Source organism: Vipera ursinii (genome assembly GCF_947247035.1).
Source record: "Vipera ursinii genome assembly, chromosome: 2".
Taxonomy (NCBI): domain Eukaryota; kingdom Metazoa; phylum Chordata; class Lepidosauria; order Squamata; family Viperidae; genus Vipera; species Vipera ursinii.
In genome coordinates, this window is record NC_139513.1 from 47,758,363 (window position 1) to 47,781,557 (window position 23,195).

The 23,195-nt window shown below is 40.8% G+C and overlaps 1 protein-coding gene across 1 annotated transcript in view; it reads right to left on the bottom strand.

The window, feature by feature from the left end:
- The window catches only part of SSUH2 (ssu-2 homolog), a gene marked incomplete at its 3' end in the record, with an annotated part of 38,140 nt that overhangs the window by 12,210 nt on the left and 2,735 nt on the right, over positions 1 to 23,195 (bottom strand). Inside the window, exons 3-8 of the mRNA XM_083355199.1 lie at positions 22,568 to 22,692; positions 17,868 to 17,930; positions 16,640 to 16,737; positions 10,851 to 10,943; positions 3,532 to 3,637; positions 2,307 to 2,414 (exon numbers count right to left, since the gene is read on the bottom strand). Of these exons, the coding sequence (XP_083211325.1) occupies positions 2,307 to 2,414; positions 3,532 to 3,637; positions 10,851 to 10,943; positions 16,640 to 16,737; positions 17,868 to 17,930; positions 22,568 to 22,692 (593 nt within the window). The remainder of the gene's footprint in view (positions 1 to 2,306; positions 2,415 to 3,531; positions 3,638 to 10,850; positions 10,944 to 16,639; positions 16,738 to 17,867; positions 17,931 to 22,567; positions 22,693 to 23,195) is intronic.

The window sequence follows — 23,195 nt, forward strand, 5'->3', positions numbered from 1 at the left end:
CCAAAAAAAAGTTGGAAGTTACTGCTTTTTGTTTCTTTTTTAATTTCATTTTCCATTTCCTTTCCTTCCCTTTTTTCCATTGTTTTATTTCTCTTTGTATTGTATGTTAAGAAAAAACTTTTAATAAAATATATTTTAAAAAGGGAGAATACAATAGAGATATTAAAAATAGCCGGCAGGGTAATTAGGATAACACAGAGCTCACAAGGGGACACAGTACAAATCACTCTCATTCAGTCCAATTGCCTCTGTTGCTTTTGTGGGTATAAAATGAAGAGACTTGTATGCACACTACATTAGGCTCAGAGGAAAAGATAGAAAGACAGTAGTAACTAAATAATTACAAAAATATGCAAATCCTATCACAAAATAAAATGTAACTACATAGCCTCTCTGTGGCAGAAAAAATAAATTTCTTGAAGTGTAATATGTGACTAATTATTTAACTTATTAGATTTCTAAAATAGCTTAACAATAACTCCATCTAGTTTGGTATATATATTCACCACATTTCTGATTTTATTCCAAATTAATTCTGAATCTTGTGATAGGTTGATGAGTTATCTCTTACATATAGCAGAAGATGAAGTGTTCCTGGATTCCTTTTGTTCACATTCCTGAGTTCTTAATGTACATCTTAGTTAATGTACATTAAATTAACAAAATAACAGAGTTGGAAGGGACCTTGGAGGTCATCTAGTCCAACCCTTTGCTCAGGTAGGAAACCCTATACCATTTCGGACAAATGGCTGTCCAGTCTCTTCTTAAAAACTTCCAGTGTTGGAGCATTCACAGCTTCTGGAGGCAGCTTGTTCCACTGGTTAATTGTTATAACTGTCAGGAAGTTTCTCCTTAGTTCTAGGTTGCTTGTCTCCTTGATTAGTTTCTATCCATTGCTTCTTGTCCTGCCTTTGGGTGCTTTGGAGAATAGCTTGACTCCCTCTTCTTTGTGGCAGCCCCTGAGATATTGGCACACTGCTATCATGTCACCCCTCGTCCTTCTCTTCATTAAACTAGACATACCAATTCCAGCAACCGTTCCTTATATTTTTTACCCTCCAGTCTCTTGATCATCTTTGTTTCTCTTCTCTGTACTCTTTCTAAAGTCTCAACATCTTTTTTACATTGTGGTGACCAAAACTGGATGCAGTATTCCAAGTGTGCTCAAATTATTGAGCAAATATTATACACTAACGTAATATAGATGATGACCACATTCTATGCAGTTGTGTGTGAGAGAGACATTTTAAAACAAAAAAATGTATATTTTTAAACAAGTGTTCAGTCAAAATGTTTGGCAAGAAGGGTTTTAAGAGCAAAATGGAGGGTGAATCTCTTATAAGGGAGAAAAAACTCTCTGATCATGTAGCCATTCTGCCACCTGGTGGCAGAAATGAAACACTGCAACATGTACAATTTTGAACTGTTTTCTCTGCTAAATTTCCAGCTCCACCTAATTTTGTATCAATCTAATCTGATCTATGAGAAAAATATAGCCTATTCCAAAGGATTTATGGAAGATTAATGCCCATCTTACAAAATTATCTTTATTTCTAAGGATGGCTCTGGTCCTCAAAACTGCTATGCCTCCTTACTGTACCTTTTGTAAAGCCTGAAGGTGCCTTTTTTGGGAAAAAGGCTTAATGTGTTGCATAAACAATCCAATTGTGGCTTATTCCAGAAGTCGTCATTAAAATCACCAGTTTTAGTGAGATGTGTGTGTGCCAAAATTCAGTATGTTTGCAGCCTCAATCATTGTGTGAAGGGTTTTTAAGTGAGTAAATGTTAAGTATCTTTCATTTTAGCTATTACTGCATTTGATTAATGCACTAATGATTTCAAAGTATATTTCATTTGAGCCATTCGTGCAATTAATTATTGCTTATAGGTATTATTTTTACTATGCTTTTAACACATATAAACCACCTATATTTCCTCCAGATTAAAATGGGGAAAATATTTATAACCTTCCACAGAAACCAGACTGGGGAAATGCTTCTCTTGGAAAAGTATGCAGATAAAGAAGGTTGTGTTCCCCATCTGCTAACACAACTTCTTAAATTAGCTGCTTATAAGTAAAACAAACAAACATTAAGAGCTCCCAGTTTTTAGCTCCTGCAATAGCCAATGCTTAGGAATTGTGCATTTCTTTCCTTACAAAATGCAGATTCAGTGATAAACAGATATCACAAATAGTTATTTTTGCTTGTTGAAATAACCAAGTATTTTGATTTCCAAATTTCTCATCTGTAGTAAGTTCAAAGTTTGGGTAGAATTCAAGTTTTAAAAGGCATACTTTGATATACCTGCCGTAGGATGCGAGATATGCTGGTGAGCTGTCCATGATGCTCTGCAATAGCTCTTTGGGAAGCCAGTGAGATCTCAGCATTAGGGAAATCAACAAGTGGGTATACCTGAAGCATAAAAAGAACTTCAAAAACTATACGTTCTATTGTATGTTGCTGGGTTCCTTGTTTAATTTCCTTTCTGTCCTTTCAGATCATGTCTACCCATCCATTGTTTTTATTAGCACACCAGGTACATGAGTTGAAGTAATGGCATTACTTCAGGCAATGTACATAACACATTGTCAAGCCTGATGAGATCAGAACAAGCGTGCTATTATTACAATTTCCTTCTCCTCCCAATTTTACCCATCACTGTTACTAGGAAGATTACTCAGTGCCTAAAGCTATAAAAAGAAGAATATTAGGAACTGCAGACCTTAAGTGAGTCTCCCTACTCCAATTGCTTAAAATGAGACTTATCTCAATATACGTAATATGCATATGATGAATATAAAACTGAAGGACAAGATGTATTGACTTTGTAATTCTGGGATTGTTAATTGTAATAAGAAAAATTATGAGTCATCATCTGTTCCTCTTGTGGCACAAAAGTAGAAATTGTAAGTGCATCCGGTTGCTGGTGCTTATGTCTTAATATATATAATATCATCATTACTTTTTTTTAGCTGTATTGGCAAATAGAACAGACATATCAATGAAACAAAATAAAAAATATTCTGCAAATGTTTATGAGATGCTAAGGTATGAGAGTGGCATTACTACCATCTACAGACCAAGACCAAATATATTAAATACTATTCAAAGACTTATCTTGAAACTTGTAACAAAAAGTAGGAGCAAATAGCTTAAGTAGGGTCATTTTCTCCGAGGTGTTCCCTTTCTTTTGGACTGGATTATAGCTCCAAAAACTAGAGGTTTAGAAATACTTCATAGTAACTAGTGGCCAATATATGAACCCAATCTAAGAATACTGTGTAGTTGAAATCTCAATGAAAGCCCAATTACATTTAATATATCAATGCTAGATAAAGACACCTGAGGTAATAAATGAATTATAACATTAAATCATGTAGTTTCCAGTTTTCATTTTTTCTTTTTTATTGGTACTGGTAGTGATGGTGGTGATGGTAATGGTGATGATGATTAAAAAGACAATAAGGATCTGGAGGCATCATTTGCAGACACCAGGAACTTTGCCTTAAGGAAGTGTCATCGTACTTACCAGAGTATTTTCATCTTTAAGTAAATTTTTCCCCATAGCTTTACTGAGAAGATCTCTTGGAAAGCTTAGTTGATGTTCAGAAATGAATTCATGTACATTGTTTTTCCTGGAAGATAAAAAGGATAAGAGAAGGAGAAGGACAAGGAGAAGGACAAGAAGGAGAATGAGAAGGGGAATGGGAGGGGGTTGGGGAGAGGGAGAGGGAGAGGGAGAGAGATTTAATATGGGGCTTCCCAAAAAGGGACGCGGTGGCTCAGTGGGTTAGGACGCTGAGCTTGTCGATCAGAAGGTCGGCAGCTTGGTGGGTCGAATCCCGAGTGCCGCATAGCAGAGTGAGCGCCTGTTATTCATCCCAGCTTCTGCCAACCTAGCAGTTCAAAAGCACGTAAAAATGCAAGTAGAAAAATAGGGAACACTACGGTGGGAAGGTAACAGCGTTCTGTGCACCTTTGGCATCTAGTCATGCCGGCCACATGACCACGGAGACATTCTCAGACAAGCGCTGGCTCTTCGGCTTTGAAATGGAGATTAGCACCGGCCCCTAGAGTCGGAAACGACTAACACGCATGTGCGAGGGAACCTTTACGTTTACCCTTTTCCCAAACTGTAAGGTGTACTAGGGGAGGATGAAGAACTTTGTAGTTACATTGACACAATAAATCCACCTTTCCCAAATGTTAATTTTATTGTTTTCATTGTTCATTTGTTTTTCTGTTTGGATTTTTAAGGGAGGTTGAAGTAGCCTAAGGACCACTCAGGACGACAGGCTAGTTAACAACAGGTTTATTAAGAGCAAGGCAAACATAGAATAACTTGTCCGGCTTTTATAGCCGGCAGCTGGAAGCGAGGACCAATCAGAGGTGTTTATTTTGGCGCCGTGTCAAGCAGGGACCAATCCGCGCCGTCTTCTCTTGACAGCTCCGGCTTCCGCATGGTTGGTGTTTTGACAGCCGCGAGCTGTCAGTGGTGGCGCCTGCGCTGTGCGGGGAACTTTGACAGCTGTCAAAGTTCCCGCGTGTTTTCCTGTCAGACGGCTTCTTAGTTTATATACTTTGTCGATGAAGTATTATTGAACTGTTTACATATATAACACACCCCTTACCCCTCCCCTGGCGCGTTTCTTCCCTCTTGGACGTTTGAACCTGCCCACTGATAGTTTTTTAGGTAGGTGGGTGGTCTTCGATTCCTGTTTGAGCGGCGAAGGGGTGGAGGCTGGTCTGGTTCTGGTTGTTCGTTTTGCTGTTCCTCTTCCTGGTTTGGGATAGGCAGCATTTCCGGTGGGAGTTGTATCCCGGTATTGTCTGGTTGCTCAGAATTGTGTGGTGGTTGTCTGGGTCTGAGCTGGTCAATATGGCGGCGTATGTTGCCATGTGCTTGCGTGGCTATAAGGTATGAGATGGGCCCCGTTTGTTTTATTACTGTCCCTTGGACCCACTTGTTTTTATCTGTGTATGATCGTGCCCATATCAATTGACCAGGGTTGAGTGTGCGGGTGGGGTGGGGGTGCTCTTTTTCTTCTGGACATGTGTCAGGGTGCAGTCTGTCGAGTCTTGTTATTAGCCGCCTCCCCCATCTTAATTCAGCCGGTGATTTGCCCGTTGTTGTGCAAGGAGTTGTGTGTTGTGACAAGAGGAACTGGCTGAGACGCCTCTGCCAGTTCCCTTTAATGAATTTTTTCAAAGCTTCTTTTGTGGACCGTACCATAATCTCAGCCATCCCATTCGACGATGGGTGGAACGGCGCCGACGTGACCAGCCTAATACAATTCTTCATAGCGAACATCTGAAATTCACGAGAGGTGAATTGAGGTCCGTTGTCTGAAACTATGGTGTCTGGAAGGCCGTGTGTAGCGAATATTTTTCGTAAGGCTTGAATAGTGGCTTCGGACGTTGTTTTTCTAAGGGGAGTGACTTCCAGCCATTTAGAATGGCTGTCCACTACAATTAAGAAACTTTGGCCCTGGATAGGTCCTGCAAAATCTATATGTATACGTGACCAAGGGTTCCTTGTAGTTTCCCATTTATGGATTGGCGCTTGGGGTGGCTCGTTCCTGGTCGCTTGACAGGTATAACACCCACCCACATACTTTTCTATTTGTTTATCTATGCCTGGCCACCACACATAACTTCTAGCCATCGCCTTCATCTTTACAATGCCTGGGTGTCCTTCATGTAAAATGTGTAATGTTTGGTCTATGTTTTTCTCTGGTATGATGACCCTATTTCCCCACAGCAGGCATCCTCTATGTGTTGAGATCTCATTTTTTCTGTTAAAATATGGTTGGAATTGGGGTTGTGGGTTTTGAGCTGGCCACCCTGTTGTGGCCCATTTGAGGACTCTGGTAAGTATTTTATCTTTAGCTGAATTACTGGCTATAATGTTTGCAGTCAAGGGGCATTCTGGAAGTTGGGAGATTGCTAAAATCTGACCGGCAGGGGCTGGGTCTGAGTCTATGTTTTGCATGGGTAGTCTGCTGAGGCAGTCAGCGTGTCCCAATTCTTTACCTGGCTTATGTATTAGTTGATAGGAATAGGCTGCTAAGAATGTTGACCATTGTAATATTCTCGGAGAGAGAATTTGTGGAGTAGTTTTATTCCAGGTGAATATGCCTAACAGGGGTTTGTGATCCGTAATTATAGTAAATGGTCTTCCATACAAGTAGTCGTGAAATTTTTTGACCCCTGCTACTATCGCTAGGGCTTCCCTGTCTATTTGTGCGTAGTTTCTTTCAGCTTTGGTCAGAGTGCGTGAATAGAATGCTATGGGTCTTTGTGTACCGTCCTTGAATAAGTGACTTAACACAGCCCCGATTCCATAGGGAGAGGCATCACAAGCGATGCATATTGGGGTGTCTTCTCTGAAAAGGGTAATAGTTGAGCTGTGACAAATAATCTTTTTTAACGATTGGAAACTATTTTCATGTTCCTTGGTCCAGGACCAAGCTGTGCCCTTGTCCAGGAGCCTATGCAGAGGTTCCGCAATAGTGGCTTTATGGGGGATGAAGGCATGGTAAAAGTTTAATAGTCCTAAAAAGGATTGAAGCTCTTGCTTATTCCTAGGGCTGGGTGCGGTTTGAATAGCCTTTAGTTTTTCAGTGGTGGGGTGAATGCCCTGGCTATCAATTTTGTACCCTAGGAATTCTGTAGATGTGACTCCAATAGAGCACTTTTCACGCTTAAGTTTGAGGCCGGCTTCTCTGAGCCGGCTCAGCACAGCTGACAGCCTGTCAGCTAGACTAGCTTCGTTTTCCCCGGCGATGAGAACATCGTCGAAATAGGGGCAGACCCCGGGTATTCCTTTCAGGGTCTTCTCCATGATACCCTGGAAGATACCCGGGGCTGCCGATATGCCGAATTGGAGCCTTTTTACTTTAAAGGCACCACGGTGGGTGACAATAGTCTGAGCTTCCGCGGTGTCGTCAGTGACAGGCAGTTGCAAATACGCCTGCGTGAGATCAAGTTTGGCGAAAATGGCACCAGAGCGGATGGAAGCAAATACGTCCCTTACCGCTGGCACCGGGTAAGCATGGGGGCTGAGGGCTAGGTTGATTGTCGCCTTATAGTCTGCGCACACTCTCACCTCACCATTAGGTTTGATTGGGGTGACAATAGGGGTCTCCCAGGTTCCCCCCTCTGTTGGCTCAAGCACCCCAAGTCCTATGAGGCGATCTAGTTCGTTTTCAATTTTTTCTTTAAGGGCAAAGGGTACCCTCCTAGCTCTTATTTTAATTGGTTGGATTGCTGGGTTTAGCTGCAAGGAAATGGGGGGACCGGTATATTTCCCTAAAGTGCCATCGAAGACGTCGGCATACTTGTCGCAAACGGCTTCCAGGCTGGGTGCTTGAATGGTATTTACCCCCGTTAAGGCGATACCTAGTGGGCCGAACCAGTTTAGCCCTATCAAGTTAGTACGGTTCCCCGGCGTAACTAAAACCTCTAAGGGACCCTTGAACCCCTTGTACTGCACTACGACCTTAGCTCTCCCTTCCAGAGGAATGGGGGTTTTCTGGAAATCAGCTAGATGTACCTGGGTTTGTCTCAAGGGAATTTGTTCTTGGCCTTGCTGACAGATCTCCTGGTATGTTGTTAGCGAAATTAAGGAGACTGCTGACCCTGAGTCCACTTCCATGTGGCAGGGCACCCCCTGAATTTTGACCCAGATCTTAACCTTGGAGCTTATGCTGTTTACCCTGTCAATTGTCTCTACCAGGGGCCCTGGTGGGTTTTCTCTGCTGGCCTGGGCAGCCGGCCTACCTGGGGAATTTGCCTCCACATCATTGATGTTGTCCCGGCCCTTGCTGCGGCACACCGGCTTGATGTGGCCAGTCTTCCCGCAATTGTGGCATTTCGCGTTTCTAAAGCGGCAGCTTCCTCGGGCATGATTGCCCCCGCAGCTGGCACAGGCGGCTCGTTGCTCGTAACGCGGTGGCGGCGGAGGGGGGTTCCTGGACCTACGGTGGTCCGACGGGTCGCCTCTCCTCGGTTGCCGGCGCTCCATCCTGCGCTGCAGGGCTTCTCCATCTGTGAAATCCACCGACTCTCTGCTGTCGCTGAAGGTTGCGCTTTCTTGATAGACGGTCGCGGGGCTCTCCGGGGTCGTGTTTGCCGGCTTCTTCTTGTGGCTGTGCTCGTAAGCCATGATCTCTCTGGTCAGCTCTGCCAGGCTCATGTCGGGTTTGGAAGTTAGTTTCTTCTGTAGCCTCTCGTCCCTCAGACCGATCACCACCTGGTCTCTGATGCGGTCTTCCAGGTCGGGGAAACAGCAGTTCCGTGCGGCGTGTCGGACCCCGGCGATGAACTCGTTGGCGGGCTCGTCCGGCCGTTGTTTCTTTTGGGCGAATTGCACCCGCCAGTACAGTTCTGAACGAGCCGGCATGTAGTACTTGTTCAGCTGGTCCACCAGGTCCGCGTAGGAGACTTCTGTGATGGGCACCGGGCTGAACAACCCGACGGCTGCATCGTACACAGGAGGTCCGCTGATGTACAGCAGAGCGGCGGCCTTTGCTCTGTCGTCAGTGATTTTACTGACGAGGAGGAATCCCTCGACCTGGCCAAGGTGTGATTGCCATCTCTCGGGATGGCGGGTGTCAAATTCCCTCACACGGCCGAAGTTTGCCATGTCGTCCGGTCCTGGGTTGCTCTGATGGAAGTTAAAACTTCTGTGACAGCTCTTGCCGGGAACTTTCTTCCTCGGCCGTGACTTCAGCTCCGGAGCGATCCCACCTTCGTCGCCAGTGAAGTAGCCTAAGGACCACTCAGGACGACAGGCTAGTTAACAACAGGTTTATTAAGAGCAAGGCAAACATAGAATAACTTGTCCGGCTTTTATAGCCGGCAGCTGGAAGCGAGGACCAATCAGAGGTGTTTATTTTGGCGCCGTGTCAAGCAGGGACCAATCCGCGCCGTCTTCTCTTGACAGCTCCGGCTTCCGCATGGTTGGTGTTTTGACAGCCGCGAGCTGTCAGTGGTTGCGCCTGCGCTGTGCGGTGGACGCTTTGACAGCTCAGGCTTCCTCATGGTCCGGAGTTTGACAGCCGCGAGCTGTCAGTGGTGGCGCCTGCGCTGTGCGGGGAACTTTGACAGCTGTCAAAGTTCCCGCGTGTTTTCCTGTCAGACGGCTTCTTAGTTTATATACTTTGTCGATGAAGTATTATTGAACTGTTTACATATATAACACAGAGGTGTACCTTAAGAAGACAGTAAAAGAAAGCGTGATGGCAAAAGTTTAGGAGTCCCTGATGCAAAATCATATGTACATAGCAATAAGGCACAACACTGTAGTTTGATTTAAAAAGATGGATGTATTAATAGTTTGCTGTGCATTAAAAGCATAACTGAAGAGGGAGAAAAGCAGTGGTGGGATTCAGCTCTTTAATTTTGCTTGTGGAAAACTGGCAGGGAACATCAGAGATCATGATTACGTGACTGTGTGGGTGCTGCAACAGCCACAAATTTGCAAATAAAACCGATCTGAACATTGTGGAAATTTCAGTTCCGTGGGAGTGAATTTTTACACAATCTTTAAGTGAGAGGATCTTAGGTACCTTGATTCAAAGATGGTTGTGCTATAATCCCACCATTTGGACTAAATTGATAATACAAACATGAACAAATAAACATAACGAGAATTTAGTAGTATATAGATTTTGAGGATGATGATAGAGAACTTAAGGTACCAAACACAGATCTTAAATTAACATCCCATTGTTAAGTATGTATGGCTTTTGTGATATATTATTTAATAAATAGAAATAATTATATAGAAATCTCTCTCTCCAACCTCAGAGAGAGAGAAAGAGCTATCTGAATAGTCCTATGCAGTGTTGGGATTCAAATATGTGAACCACCGGTTCTCTGTGTGGATGCCGCTTCCAGAAGTCCATTCTGGGTCTGGGCAACAGAAAATTAGCTACTGGTTCTTGCCAAAGTGGTGCGAACCAACTGAATCCCACCACTGTTCCTATGGCTACCAAAGTACAGAATATATTCTAAGCTACATTTTTAAAGACACCCCCCAAATCAATATTTGTCTTATCCCATCCTTTTGTGAGGCACCAAATATGTCAACACCAGGACAGCCAATGAAATATCAGGCTGAGCACTGGAAAAGAGGGCTAATACCAATTACAGCTGAACAGTGAAAAAGAGGATTTAATGTGTAATGATAAAAATGAAGACAGTGTTGTGATTCTGGGTCGGCAGTTGGGTCGGACGATTCAGAGGAGGAGGACAGGGGTGTTGGAGAGCCTCCAGAGAACAGCCTGGAGGCTTCTCAGAGCCCTCAGCCAGGCCCCTCCCATCTGGTCACTACGCAGAACCAGCTGTGTGAGCCTGACAGCGTGGATGAAGATGACCCACAGCTGGCCCTGTTCAAGGACACCTGACGCAGGAGGCAGTCAATCAGGAGTAAACAGAGGAAGGCAATGGGGCACCTCGGAAGGAGGCAGAGAAAAGCCACACCCTGAACTGTTTAAAAGGGGGATGTGTGGGAGGGCTGGTTTGCTGAAGGCAACCGTTTGAATAGCTCCTGTTTCATGGTTCGTGTTTGCTCTCTTTGCTCTGTTTGCTGTTTTATGTTAATAAATTTGTCAGGCTTAGTTCCAGCCTCTTTCCGTTTTGTAAAGGGGTTGTCCCTGCCTTTTCTGCAGGGCCGGTAGTAGGCTGGTACAGAACAGACAGACAGGGAAAGGATGTGAAATTAAGAGTTGTTGAACATTCATCACATAGGTTGAGAGCTCTTTGAAGAGGCTTTAGCAATTACAGCAGTTGATTTTTCATACTAACATCAACCATAACAACATTGACAACAAGATCACATACCAAGTTATTATCAACTGGATGAAGTGCAGCAACTTTTTTGCCCCTTGGCAGGTTGAACAGATTTTGTTGCCTCTTCCAGAACAGGTGTTGCACCTTTTAGATGTAAAAATGGAATCTGTTTATTTTTTTAGTTTATTTTAAATGCTAAATATAAAACTAAACATAAAATACCATTTTTAAAAAATATATCTATATACATGCATACATATAAACATATGCTTAAAAATTGTGACTTCCATTATTAGCAAATTCCAGTGAAAGTAAAATTCTGTTTGATTGAAATATTTAAGAGATGGCTAGGAAAACCAGAAAAAAACAACCTAAAGATGCAGAAGATTTGACATGGAGTACCTTATTTCAAATCATCCAGACTGTGGTAAGAGTAGATCCTTAATTGGAATAATTGATATTGATATTGATATTGATATTAGTAAGGACAATTTGTGTATTATTTATTTTGTGGTATCTTTCAAGTCTAATTCCTACTGTTTGCTAATTGTGTCAGTGGAGTAAGCATTTAATTTAGTCTAGGAAGACAAAAGAGCAGGAAAAGTCATTCTCCTTTTTGATATTTAAAGAGATAATCCAGAAGGAGGAGGAGGAGGAGGAGGAGGAGGAGGAGGAGGAGGAGGAGGAGGAGGAGGAGGAGGAGGAAAAAATATGGACCACCCTTCTTTCAATTAGCTTGACTTCCAGATGTGTCATGCTTTGCAGATAATTTGATCTACATAAACTATCAATATATCTTGTTACCCAAGCTGTTCTAAGTATATTTGTATAATCTGACACTATCATGGTTTCTAAAACTTTATTAACTCTGGAATTTTGAGAAATGATGGAGAGGAAGAATTAAATGTAGAATAGTTGATATGGGTCCACTGTGTGACATTACCCTTCTGACTACTAAGATAAAAGTTTAGGAACTAAAGAAATAAAACTTTGCTTGCTTCTTAATTAACTCTAACTCAACAGCTAATTGACTAAACTCTGTGATTTATGCCAGTAATACTGAGCACATCTTAGCCACTTCCATATTCAACCGTGGAAGATTAGGTGACCCTTTCAAGGAATGTATTATCCTGTCTACAACATGTACAGATGGCATGTGTTTATTGTTGGTAAATTTATATAGCATTAGTGTGATGATACAGATCAGCAGCGATTACCTACTGATTTATTAAAGCATTTTAAGAAACTGTTAGTCCCCTAAGATCCCCATTTTCAAATTATTACCTTTATTATTTGTTCTTTGTTATTTTAAGCTTAATGGAGTCTTATAAAACACTTTAGAAGAACAGAGAGGTATTTTGCATTCCCTAAAGATCATGGCAAACCATGCATTTTAGCAGCTGGAAAAACTAAAAGATAACAATTTGTGAGCTGCACATAAGCTTGAGTAAATAGATATCAGCTGAAGACAAATATTGGTAGAAAAATGGGTAGGAAAATCAGTAGGAAAACAAAGTTTTATATTATCATGCTGAGATTTGACTCTCTCTCCACAAGATAATTATTGTTGAACATGATATCTTGATCTCTCCTCATGTGATTTAAGAATTTATATCCAGTTCCAATTAAGTTCTACCATTTGCACTGGTAAAAATAATAATTCAAAATCCTTGCATTTCATTTCAATCTCAGCACTGTTATTAGAAAAACACCTGGTAAAATAGAAGGAAAAAAACTAATAGCATTTTGCAGAAAACTGGTGTTTCTATGTCTTGTCTTACCTATTTTCTTCTCATTTGTCTGAATAAGAAGAATAATTATCTTCTTTACATATACATGCAGGGCAAGTCTACTAGGCTCAACAGAGTACATTTATCCTCTTTCTCCTCTCTTTTATTTGCCTGGTTAAAGGCACCAGGATAGAAACCAAGAGATTATGAGTTCTAATATCTCCTTAGGCATGAAGGTCACTGAGAGACTTTGGGCTACTCAGTCTCACTCAGTCCATGAAGTCAGGCTTGGTTGACAAGCTGCTTGATTAATTCCAGTCACAACCACTGGATCCACCCTGGGTTGATCTGAAAAGAAGCAGACCCTTCACTTGTGGGGAAACCACTAAGAAGAAGAAAAAAAATGTAGGGAGAATGGGTCTACTGGATTCCCTATTTTGTTTGGATGCATTATTGTACATTCCAAGGAAAATGACACTGAAGAAAGCTTCTACCACTAATACGATTAATACTAATGCAACCATTATCAATCAGTGGCTCAGTGGGTTAGGACGCTGAGCTTGTCGATCAGAAGGTCGGCAGTTTGGCGGGTCGAATCCCGAGTAGCAGAGTGAGCGCCTGTTACTTGTCCCAGCTTCTGCCAACCTAGCAGTTTGAAAGCACGTCAAAATGCAAGTAGAAAAATAGGGACCACTGCGGTGGGAAGGTAACAGCGTTCCGTGCGCCTTTGGCATCTAGTCATGCCGGCCACGTGACCACGGAGAGGTCCTCGGACAAGCGCTGGCTCTTCAGCTTTGAAACGGAGATGAGCACCGGCCCCTAGAGTCGGAAACGACTAGCACACACGTGCGGGGGAACCTTTACCTTTACCATACCTTACCATTATCAATCAGTCAGAGTAGAGCTGGAAAGACCTTTGAGGTCTTCTAGTCCAGCCCCCTGCTCCCTATACCATTTCAGAAAATTGACTGTTCTGTCTCTTCTGAAAAACCTCCAGTGATGAAGCACCCACAACTTCTTACGGCAAGTTGTTCCTAATATCTTCAATCTTGCACAAAACACATGACAAACATTTGTAACCTATTCAGTATTTCTGGATTTTCCTCAGAGACAAAGGTAATACACTTCCTTCATGGTTGAAGCCACTTCTGGTGTCAGCTGAAGAGACAAGAGTTTACTTTTTTTGGCCTCAGTGTTGTGAGTTTACTTTTCTCCGATCTCCTGTGAAATATATGAGATTGAACCTTTCTGGCTAAAACCTAGATGGCATATGAGCAATAGAGGTTCCTCTCTTAGTGCACTTTTAGAAGAAAATCTAATCTCGTTTGAACTATTTGGTGGCAGTGTACAATCCTTCAGCCATTATTTTGATGCAAAATTGTTGTTTTGGAGTATGTTTTCTGAAAATCTAAGTTTAGAACAATTTTCTTGCTACCTTAGAAAGTTGGAAGAAAGTCTTACGAACATTTCAAAACTTTCAGAACAATTTCTTTCTAATCCCAGTGAAAAGCCAGCATCTATGTTACCCATAATCCACCTCCACAGTCTGGCCTGGAAGAAAACATCTCCATCATTGTTTTAGTGGCTCTAAATCTGTCATATTACTTTTTCCCCCTCCCCAGCTACCTGATGGCTGCTGCACTGAGGTAATGAGAAAACCTTGAAGAGCAGTTACAAAGAAAAGAGGAAAACAGCATGATGTTTATGTGGTTATCTTCTATACCAGGAAAGGGATAATGGGCAATGAACCAATATTATCTTAAAGTATGACTTCAGATATAAAGTCATGCATTTCTCTATTGCCAGAAATAATTTCCTTTTTTTAAAAAAAATTCAGATGGCTGTGTTCCTTTCTTATGTGGAAATGAAAGCTGCGTATATCAGAAGAAACATAAAAATATGTGAAATGCAGTAAAGTGAGTCTGGTAATATAAGAAGGGATGATTGGATCAAGAATGAACGGGTGACTGAACCCTGAGACCAGTATTGAAGAAGTGTATTTTGGAGGTTATAAAGCAGTCCTGAACTGCAGCCTGTCATTTCAGAAGGATCCAGTGTTTCTTAAGCCAAACTCAGATATGCCAGTCTAGATTGCTTTTGGTTGGGACTGAGGCTGAACTGGTGCTCACTTTAGACTACGGCCAGCAGTCTGTTGCTTTTTGCCAGTAATAGGATTTGGGAATGACCCTGGGAGATAGAGGAAGACTCCAAGTCTAGACAAGGATCAGATAGGAGGCAGTTCAATCTTCAGGTGAGGGAAAGCATGGGAAGCATTTCAGAAGTTCCCTCCACTCCCAGTTCTCTGGTGATTCAAAAGAAAAGACAGGAGAAATATTTTCAATCTTTCAGAATTCTGTTAAAATGATGAAGTAGATTACTTGATTTGGAGGTGCTTCTTGTCTGGAATACAAGACAAGGCTGTCATCAATCAAGTGCATCTCCCCTCCTCTCTTTTTAGTCTCCAAAAATTAAGGAGGATCCCTTCTGAAACACTTTCCATGTTTTTGCCCCACATGCAGACAGAGCTCCTTCTTATCAGACCATTGCCTAGATTGAGGTCTTCATCCTGTCACCCAGAATCAGACAAAAAAAAATAGAATTAGAATAACAGAGTTGGAAGGGACCTTGGAGGTCTTCTAGCCCAACCCACTGCTCAGGCAGGAAACCCTATACAATACTAGACAAATGGTTGCCCAATCTCTTCTTAAAAACTTACAGTGTTGGGGCATTCACAGCTTCTGAAGGCAAGTTGTTCCACTGCTCACTGTCAGGAAATTTCTCCTTAGTTCTAGGTTGCTTCTCTGCTTGATTAGTTTCCATCCGTTGCTTCTTGTCCTGCCTTCAGGCACTTTGGAGTCCCTCTTCTATGTGAGTCCCTCTTCTATGTGGCAGCCCCTGAGATATTGGAACACTGCTATCGTGTCCCCCCTTGTCCTTCTCTTCATTAAAGTAGACATACCCAATTCTAGCAACCGTTCCCTATATGTTTTTGCCTCCAGTCCCCTGATCATCTTTGTTGCTCTTCTCTGTACTCTTTCTAGAGTCCCAACATCTTTTTTACATTGTGGTGGCCAAAACTGGATGCAGTATTCCAAGTGTGGCCTTACCAAAGCACTATAAAGTGGTATTAATACTTCACGTCTATCATCAGATTGCCGTTCCCACCTATGCAGAAAGGCAGTCTTCATTGGCTAGCTCCTGTGGCCATTGATCCATCAGTTCAGGACACTCCCTCTTAGGGACTGTTTCTTCCTTCACAGATCAGTGATGACTAGCTAGAGGGGAGGAGGTGACATGTGAGACACTGCAACCATTCAGAGAAAGGACTGCTGTTAAAACAGAACAGAGTGCTGGTGACCGTCCACTCTGAAGGATTTAATATGACTTGAGTTGGAAAACAGCAGTTTTGGATCATAGCTGGGGTGTGTTTACAATAGGCTCAGAATGAAAGGACAACTACAGCATATGTTCCTGCTCAGAAAGCTGTGAGTGGCCTCTGCTGACAGAAGCTGAAGATCTGTACATAGAGAAGATAAATGAAAACTGAATTGCAGAAGAAATATACTAATGAGAGGTCCTTGGTGCTCTCTGAGTTTGGCTGTTTTCTTGCAGATATTTCAAGAAAGGCTGGCAAGAAAACAACCAAGCTCAGAGAGCTCGAAAGACTTCTCATATTAACCCAGAGCTACAAGTATTCCCCTTTATCAGTAAACATACAAGTGGATCAAGAAGAAAAGGTTGACAAAGGAAGCTGAGGTTGGATGATCAGATGATCTGATCCTCAAGAAGAGGACAGTGAGAATTTTAAAGAACAAAAAGCAGTATATGCTTTGGAAGCAAGGGTAGTTAAGAGGGATAGAAAGGTGTGAAGGGATATAATGAATAATAGTCTAAACTAGATTTTGTTTGCTTTTCTTTCCTGTTCATTTTTTCTCTCTCTTCAGTTGATTTTACTTAGTATTTCTTTCTATTTTTATTCATTTTGTATAATATTGCTAATCCTGAAAGGGAATAGTATAATGGATTCATGTATATGAATATATGTATAAAATGAGAGCACCATTGTTACTATCATTATCTTCATCATTATCACTTTCTCAAAGTCCTTACCTTTTGCGACCTGTACCTGAGCACATCCGACACCGTTTCTGATATTTTAAATGTTTGGCTTTGGCTTTCCTGGCTCCATTACATGTGACACACCTCATCTATGGGGGACACAAAATAGCTAAGACAACATCAGGATGAAACACACACACACACACACACACCGCACAATAACAGAATACTTAAGGCATGGTTTTTATTTGATTTGGGCTGAAGTTCTTTTAGCTCAGTCTGTAATTCTCTTCAGGCAGACAATAATAATAGTAACAACAACAACAACAACAACAACAACAACAACAACAAAATAATAATAATAATAATAATAATAATAATAATAATAATAATAATAATAATAATAATAATAATAATAATAATAATGTTGGAAAGGACCTTGGAGGTCTTTTAGTCCAACCCCCTGTATACAGAAATGAAATTAATTTGAGTTCACAGAAAACAGAATGTTTACCTGGAATTTTAGGTTTCATTATTAGCATTTTAAAAAGGTGTTGTTGTTTTTTTGGTATGGCAATCTGAGCCTCTTTTTTAGCTTTAGGAAAGCATGTTTTTTCTTCTAAGCTAATTTCTTTTTCAGCAATTAAACAATAGAAAGCATATTCCAAAAGTCCTCAAATCACTTGCAAGACTAAAAGATACAAACCCAGCTGCCAAAGGCAGTAATATAATAAATACATTTGCCACTTGTAGAATGTTAACTACAATCAGTGTTTTCTAGTGTTCAATTCTCACTCGGATGAGAAGTGAAATGTTTTCAAAGAAAAAAAAACCAAGAAAGTCCAGTTGCCTCTTGAAAAAGCTCCTTTGGGACAACCATGACCTGGACAACTGAGAATCTCCATAGACAATTCTCACATATAATCAATTTGTTTGATCACTTGCTTCCTGACATATCACATATACCAAATGGGTGTATCATTTGTTTCTGTATTTTATATAAAGATCTGACCTACCTTAATAAATGCTTTTCACTTTTCCTTGACATACTGGAGATTCGTGCCGTTTGGAGGGACAAAAAAAATCACTTGACAAATTCAGAGATTAAGTTTTTACCAGTTCCACACCAAACTCAGGGCTTTAATAGCAACACATGCAACTTTCCTATTTTAAATAGAATTAAGTTGCTCAGCAATGCTGTTGAACAGTAAGCATGTGTAATACCCTTTTTTTTAGCATCAAAGAACGTAAGACAAATTAATGCACCATCAATACTCACCCTGCCTCCACCATGGCATCCACTACATTTGTATCGGCCCTGGCCATGGCACTTATGACATTCCTGAAATAGAAATGAACCACCTATATACTACATACGGTTACCTAAAATAGACAATTGTATATGATGATACCTGAATTAGGCAAGGATGGCTGTCAACAAAGGCAGTTATTCTTACCTAATTCAAGTATTAACATGCATCTATTCTATTGTAAAGTAATTATGGCAAAGAATAAAAAAGACTTTCCTCATGCTGTGCAAGACTAGCAGCTGTAGGGATTTATAATAAAGCATAAACAAATATGGATCGAAGAGCCAAATCTCATTGACTTTTAAAATTAGGAAAGTACAATGGAAATTTCATTTTGCTCCATAACAGCAGATTCAATTCATGTTTTGAAATCAAGGTTAAATGGAGAAAAGGGCTGGTCCTAATCAGCACTGCTTCAGGCCTTCGTTGAGGCAGAGCAACACAACTCTACCAGGCTCTTCATTTCATCAAGGGGGAACAACACACCTCTACCAGACGAAATGCGTCACTAAGGCAATTTACACTCTCTGCATCTTTATTATTTTATTTTATGTATTATATTATTTATTAGATTGGTTTGCTGCCCATCTTGCTTCAAGGTGACTCGAATTCATTATGATGGTTTGTTGCAGAGATAGACAGATGATTCGACTGGATTTGGCCTTTTTTTATCCCCCTGTCAATTCCTTCCCAAATTTTAAATATGATAACTGATAATCTTGTCCAGACCTTCTCTATATTCTTAAAGGACATTGTGGTCTTCAAATATATGATGAGCTGTTAGACAGAATGGGGGGAAGGAACAGGACAAATGAGTTAATTCCACAATGATTAAGATGTAAAAATGGGCTCCCTGACTTTGTTGGCTGTTAGCCGTGGAACTGGCTGCCACATGAAGTTGTGAGTTTTGCTTTGCTGGAGATGATGAAACAAAAACAAAAGTCATAGTCAGAAATGTTATAGTGGATCTTGCACTGAGTAAGAGTTTGTATTAATGTTGGAAAAGACTCTTGAACTGCAAGGAGATTGAATCAGTCAATCCTAAAGGAAATGAACCCTGACTGTTCTTTGGAAGGACAGATACTGAAAATGAAGCTCAAATACTTCGGCCACCAAATGAGAAGGGAGGACTGCTTGGAAAAGACCTTGAGGTGGGGAAAGATTGAAGGCAAAAGGTGAAGGGGACCACAGTGGATGAGATGGTTAGACAAGTGTCACTGATGCACTGCACATGAATTTGGGCAGACTCAAGGAGACAGCGGAGGATAGGGATGCCTGGTGTCCATGGGGTCCCAAAGAGTCAGGCATGACCTATTGTCTGAACAACAACAGTCCCTTCCAGCTCCATGAGTCTAAGATTCTATGAAATAAATCTTAAACATGTTCATTATTTATGATGAACAATTCAGTTAGTCAAGAATACAAGAATAATGAAAGCGTTTGAATAAGGAATTTATATATATATGTGAATGAATCTGGAGGGAAAGGGACATGAAAGAAAAAGAAAGAATGGATAAAATAGAGTGAATGTGGTGAAACTGCAAGAAGAGGCAGTATCAATCCTGCATGAAAAAATAAAAGGAAAAAAAATTACTCTCCCAAAAGAATGAATTTGAGTAAAAGGTAAGAAATGGAAGCTGTTTAGTAGAAATTATTATGTTATATAGAGTGCTAAAGAAAACAAAGAGTGGTTAAGATTAAAAGAGGCAGAGCAAACAGCAGTTGTGAAGGAAAGAAAAAATGCATAGAAAATGGGGGAATAGGGCTAAATAAGGAGTTTCCAGCACAGAGAATTCAAAATAAAAATGTAAAAAAATTGGGATGAAGCAGAAGTGAGAGGTTGCTGGAAAGAGCATTTTAAAAATCAGCACAGGAATTACAGAGATTTATCAAAGACTGGAATTGTAAACATTAGTATTTGGTGGGGAAAGTGTTAGAAAGGAAGTCATAAATGGGTGAGAATGTTGAAAAATTGGAGAAATGTTAAAATATGCCTGTGGTTTGTTTTAATGAATGGAGCTGATATTTACTGTATACGTTACAACTGTTTTGTGCTTGATAATTGTTAGAATGCCAATTTTGTATCCCTATGTAAAAAGAGAAGGGACGCGGTGGCTCAGTGGGTTAGGACGCTAAGCTTGTCAATCAGAAGGTGGGCAGTTTGGCAGGTTGAATCCCGAGTGCCGCGTAACAGAGTGAGCGCCTGTTACTTGTCCCAGCTTCTGCCAACCTAGCAGTTTGAAAGCACGTAAAAATGCAAGTAGAAAAATAGGGACCACTACAGTGGGAAGGTAACAGTGTTCCATGCGCCTTTGGAGTCTAGTCATGCCGGCCACATGACCACGGAGACGTCCTCGGACAAGCGCTGGCTCTTTGGCTTTGAAACAGAGATGAGCACCGGTCCCTAGAGTTGGAAATGACTAGCACGCATGTGCGGGGGAACCTTTACCTTTACCTTTTATGTAAAAAGAAAGGTAGCAAGAGTGAATATAAACAGTATAACCCAATTAGTTTGTTAAGCTTTCCTAAGAAGATATTTGGCAGAATTCTGATTGATAATGCATGAAAGGGGGCGATGAGTAAAATGTTAAAAGTTTAAGGGGTTTTTATGCTGGGCAGAGGTGGTATATATACAGGTAGTCCTCGACTTACGATCACAACATAGCCTAAAATTTCTGTTCTTAAGTGAGAAATTTGTTAAGTGAGTTTCGCCCCATTTTATGACTTTTTTTGCTAATTGTCAAGTGAATCTCTACAGTTGGTGAGTTAGTAACCCAGCTGTTAAGTGAACCTGGCTTCCCCATTGTCCTTGCTTGTGAGAAAGCCACAAAAGGTGATCACATGACTTTGGGACACAACAACAGTTATAAATATGAACCAGTTGCCAAGCATCTGAATTTTGATCACATGATCATGGTGATGCTGCAAAGGTCATAACTGTAAAAAAAAGGTCATCAGTCACATTCTTCAGTGCCATTGTAACTTTTGACAGTCACTAAACAAACTGATGTAAGTCAAGGACTCCCTGTAATCTAAATGTTTTTAAAAAGATTTTTGCTCTCTAGGAAGTCACTTCATTGATTTATAACTGTGCAATATTGGTGATTCTTGTTTAACAACTATTTGTTCAACAACCATTCAAACTTACCCGTAGTTTCACTAGAGTTCTAGTCATTACAATTTTATAAGCAAAGTCAATGGGGAAGCTGGCAGGAAGTGGGAAGTTGTTTGTCAACACTGCAAACATTGGATGTTTATGCTCTGATAATATAAGAGGGCAGCCTTTTCCTTTAAACTGTTTTGCTTTGAATCAAACGAAGCTGGGGGGAGGAGAATGCTAACCCAGTTGTTTTAATAAGATAAGGAATGGTGTGCTACAGAAAGGAAGTGAAGCTTTCCATGTTAAACTAATTGGAGAATGTGATTTATGACATGTAAAACTAAGGGAGGGAATTGAGTTTGATACGATGTGTTCAGGGGAAGAAAATTCAGATTCTGGCATCCATCCATGAGTGCCGATGCTTTGTTCTCATTATTATAGACTTTTTAGAATACACAATGCCTGAATGTTCTTTGATCTGTCTCATTAATCGGAACCATCATGGTTATGTTAGATTAACTACAACTAGCTTAACAACCTACATGATCCTCACTTAAATGACTGCAAACAGGATGTCTAGAACTGCCATCACTAATTAGCTCAGTGACATGATGGACCAGTAGCAAGATGGTCTCTGAAAGCTGTACGAGCACTGTATGATGTAGTAACAAAAGGGGATGTTTTGGAAATGGCTTAACTCTGAGCAATAATAATCTTGTAGTGATCCAGAAGGAAAAGAGTGAGGGAATGCAAAATATCTCAGATAGAAAGCAGATCTTGTTACAAGGACAGCAAACTCTTCCTGTTCAAGAACTAGATGGCTTCCCAGGACACAGGTTACATCAATGGATGGGAATCCCCTTCTGTAAAATTCCACTGAAAGCAATCCAGTGACTTAGACGTTAGGCACTCTGTTTCTCCATTAAGAAGAAGAGAAAGAGGAAAACTCATTTCTTCATAATGAAGGGGAAAAGTGATTCTTTTCCTTTCACTGCATCAAACAACTTTCCTCATGAAAAAAGTGCAATTGCACTTAGACATATACTGCTTCCCAGTGCTTTTACAGAACTCTCTAAGCACTTGACAGAGTCAGGATATTGCCCCCAACAATCATTTTACTGATCTCGGAATGATGGAAGGCTGAATCAACTTTGAGCCGGTCAGGATTCAACTCCTGGCAGTAAGCAGAGTTACTTGCCATACTGCATTCTAATCATTGTGCCACCATGGCTATAATTTTACCATGACTTGGTAAAATTACAAGGAGAAAGACATTACCACCTGGCCTTCTGTAATAGCACTTTTTGTTAAGGGCAAAATTTCAGATCAGGATTTAGGATTCTACTTAATATTCATGAGCCATATGGGAAGATTTACTGAGCCACACTCAGCTATAATATACAGCTTCCTATCACTGTTTTAAATGCAAGAGGCAAGAAGATTAAACCATGTTTCATTACTTGTACTACAATTACAACTAGTTTAAGTTTCCTTGGCATTAATCAAAATATGGTTTTAACAAATGGTGGGGTGTTTTGTTTTGTTTGTTGTTTGTTTTGATAAAATTACCTTGAGTAAAGAAGAATGGGGAACACGAAACTTTTTTGTGTCTTCCTGAAACATCTGTGGAACTTGGACTTTAATATCCCAAGGTCGAGGAGATACACCATTTTGTGGACCATCCACCATAGCATCTGATAAAATAAAACAAATATATGCTACAATCCAACAAAAGATTTAGTACTTTTTAATCCATTGTGATCAATGAAACTAACATTTTAAAAGTGCATCTTTGAATTATATTTATTCTCATCGGACATTCCTATCATTTTTTTATATCTATCATACTGTAGCTGATCCATAGTATTGCATTTATTTTATTGCATTACATTATTTTATTGTCTTGAGAGTATAGATTTGGGACCCGCAACAAAATCTTGGAATCTATTCAACAGGCTTGCATCATTTTATCCAGGATGTGGGACTAAGAGGGAGCCATCCTGGCTGTAGCAGGGTAGAAACTGGGAGATTGTGAATTCTAGTCCTGCTTTGATTACAAAACCAGCTGGTAACCTGGGCCAGTCACTTTCTCTCAGCCCTAGAAAGAAGGCAGTGACAAACCACTTCTGAAGTCTTGCAAGAAAATTGCAGGGATTTGTTCAGTCAATCACCAGCAGTCAACACTGACTTGAAGACA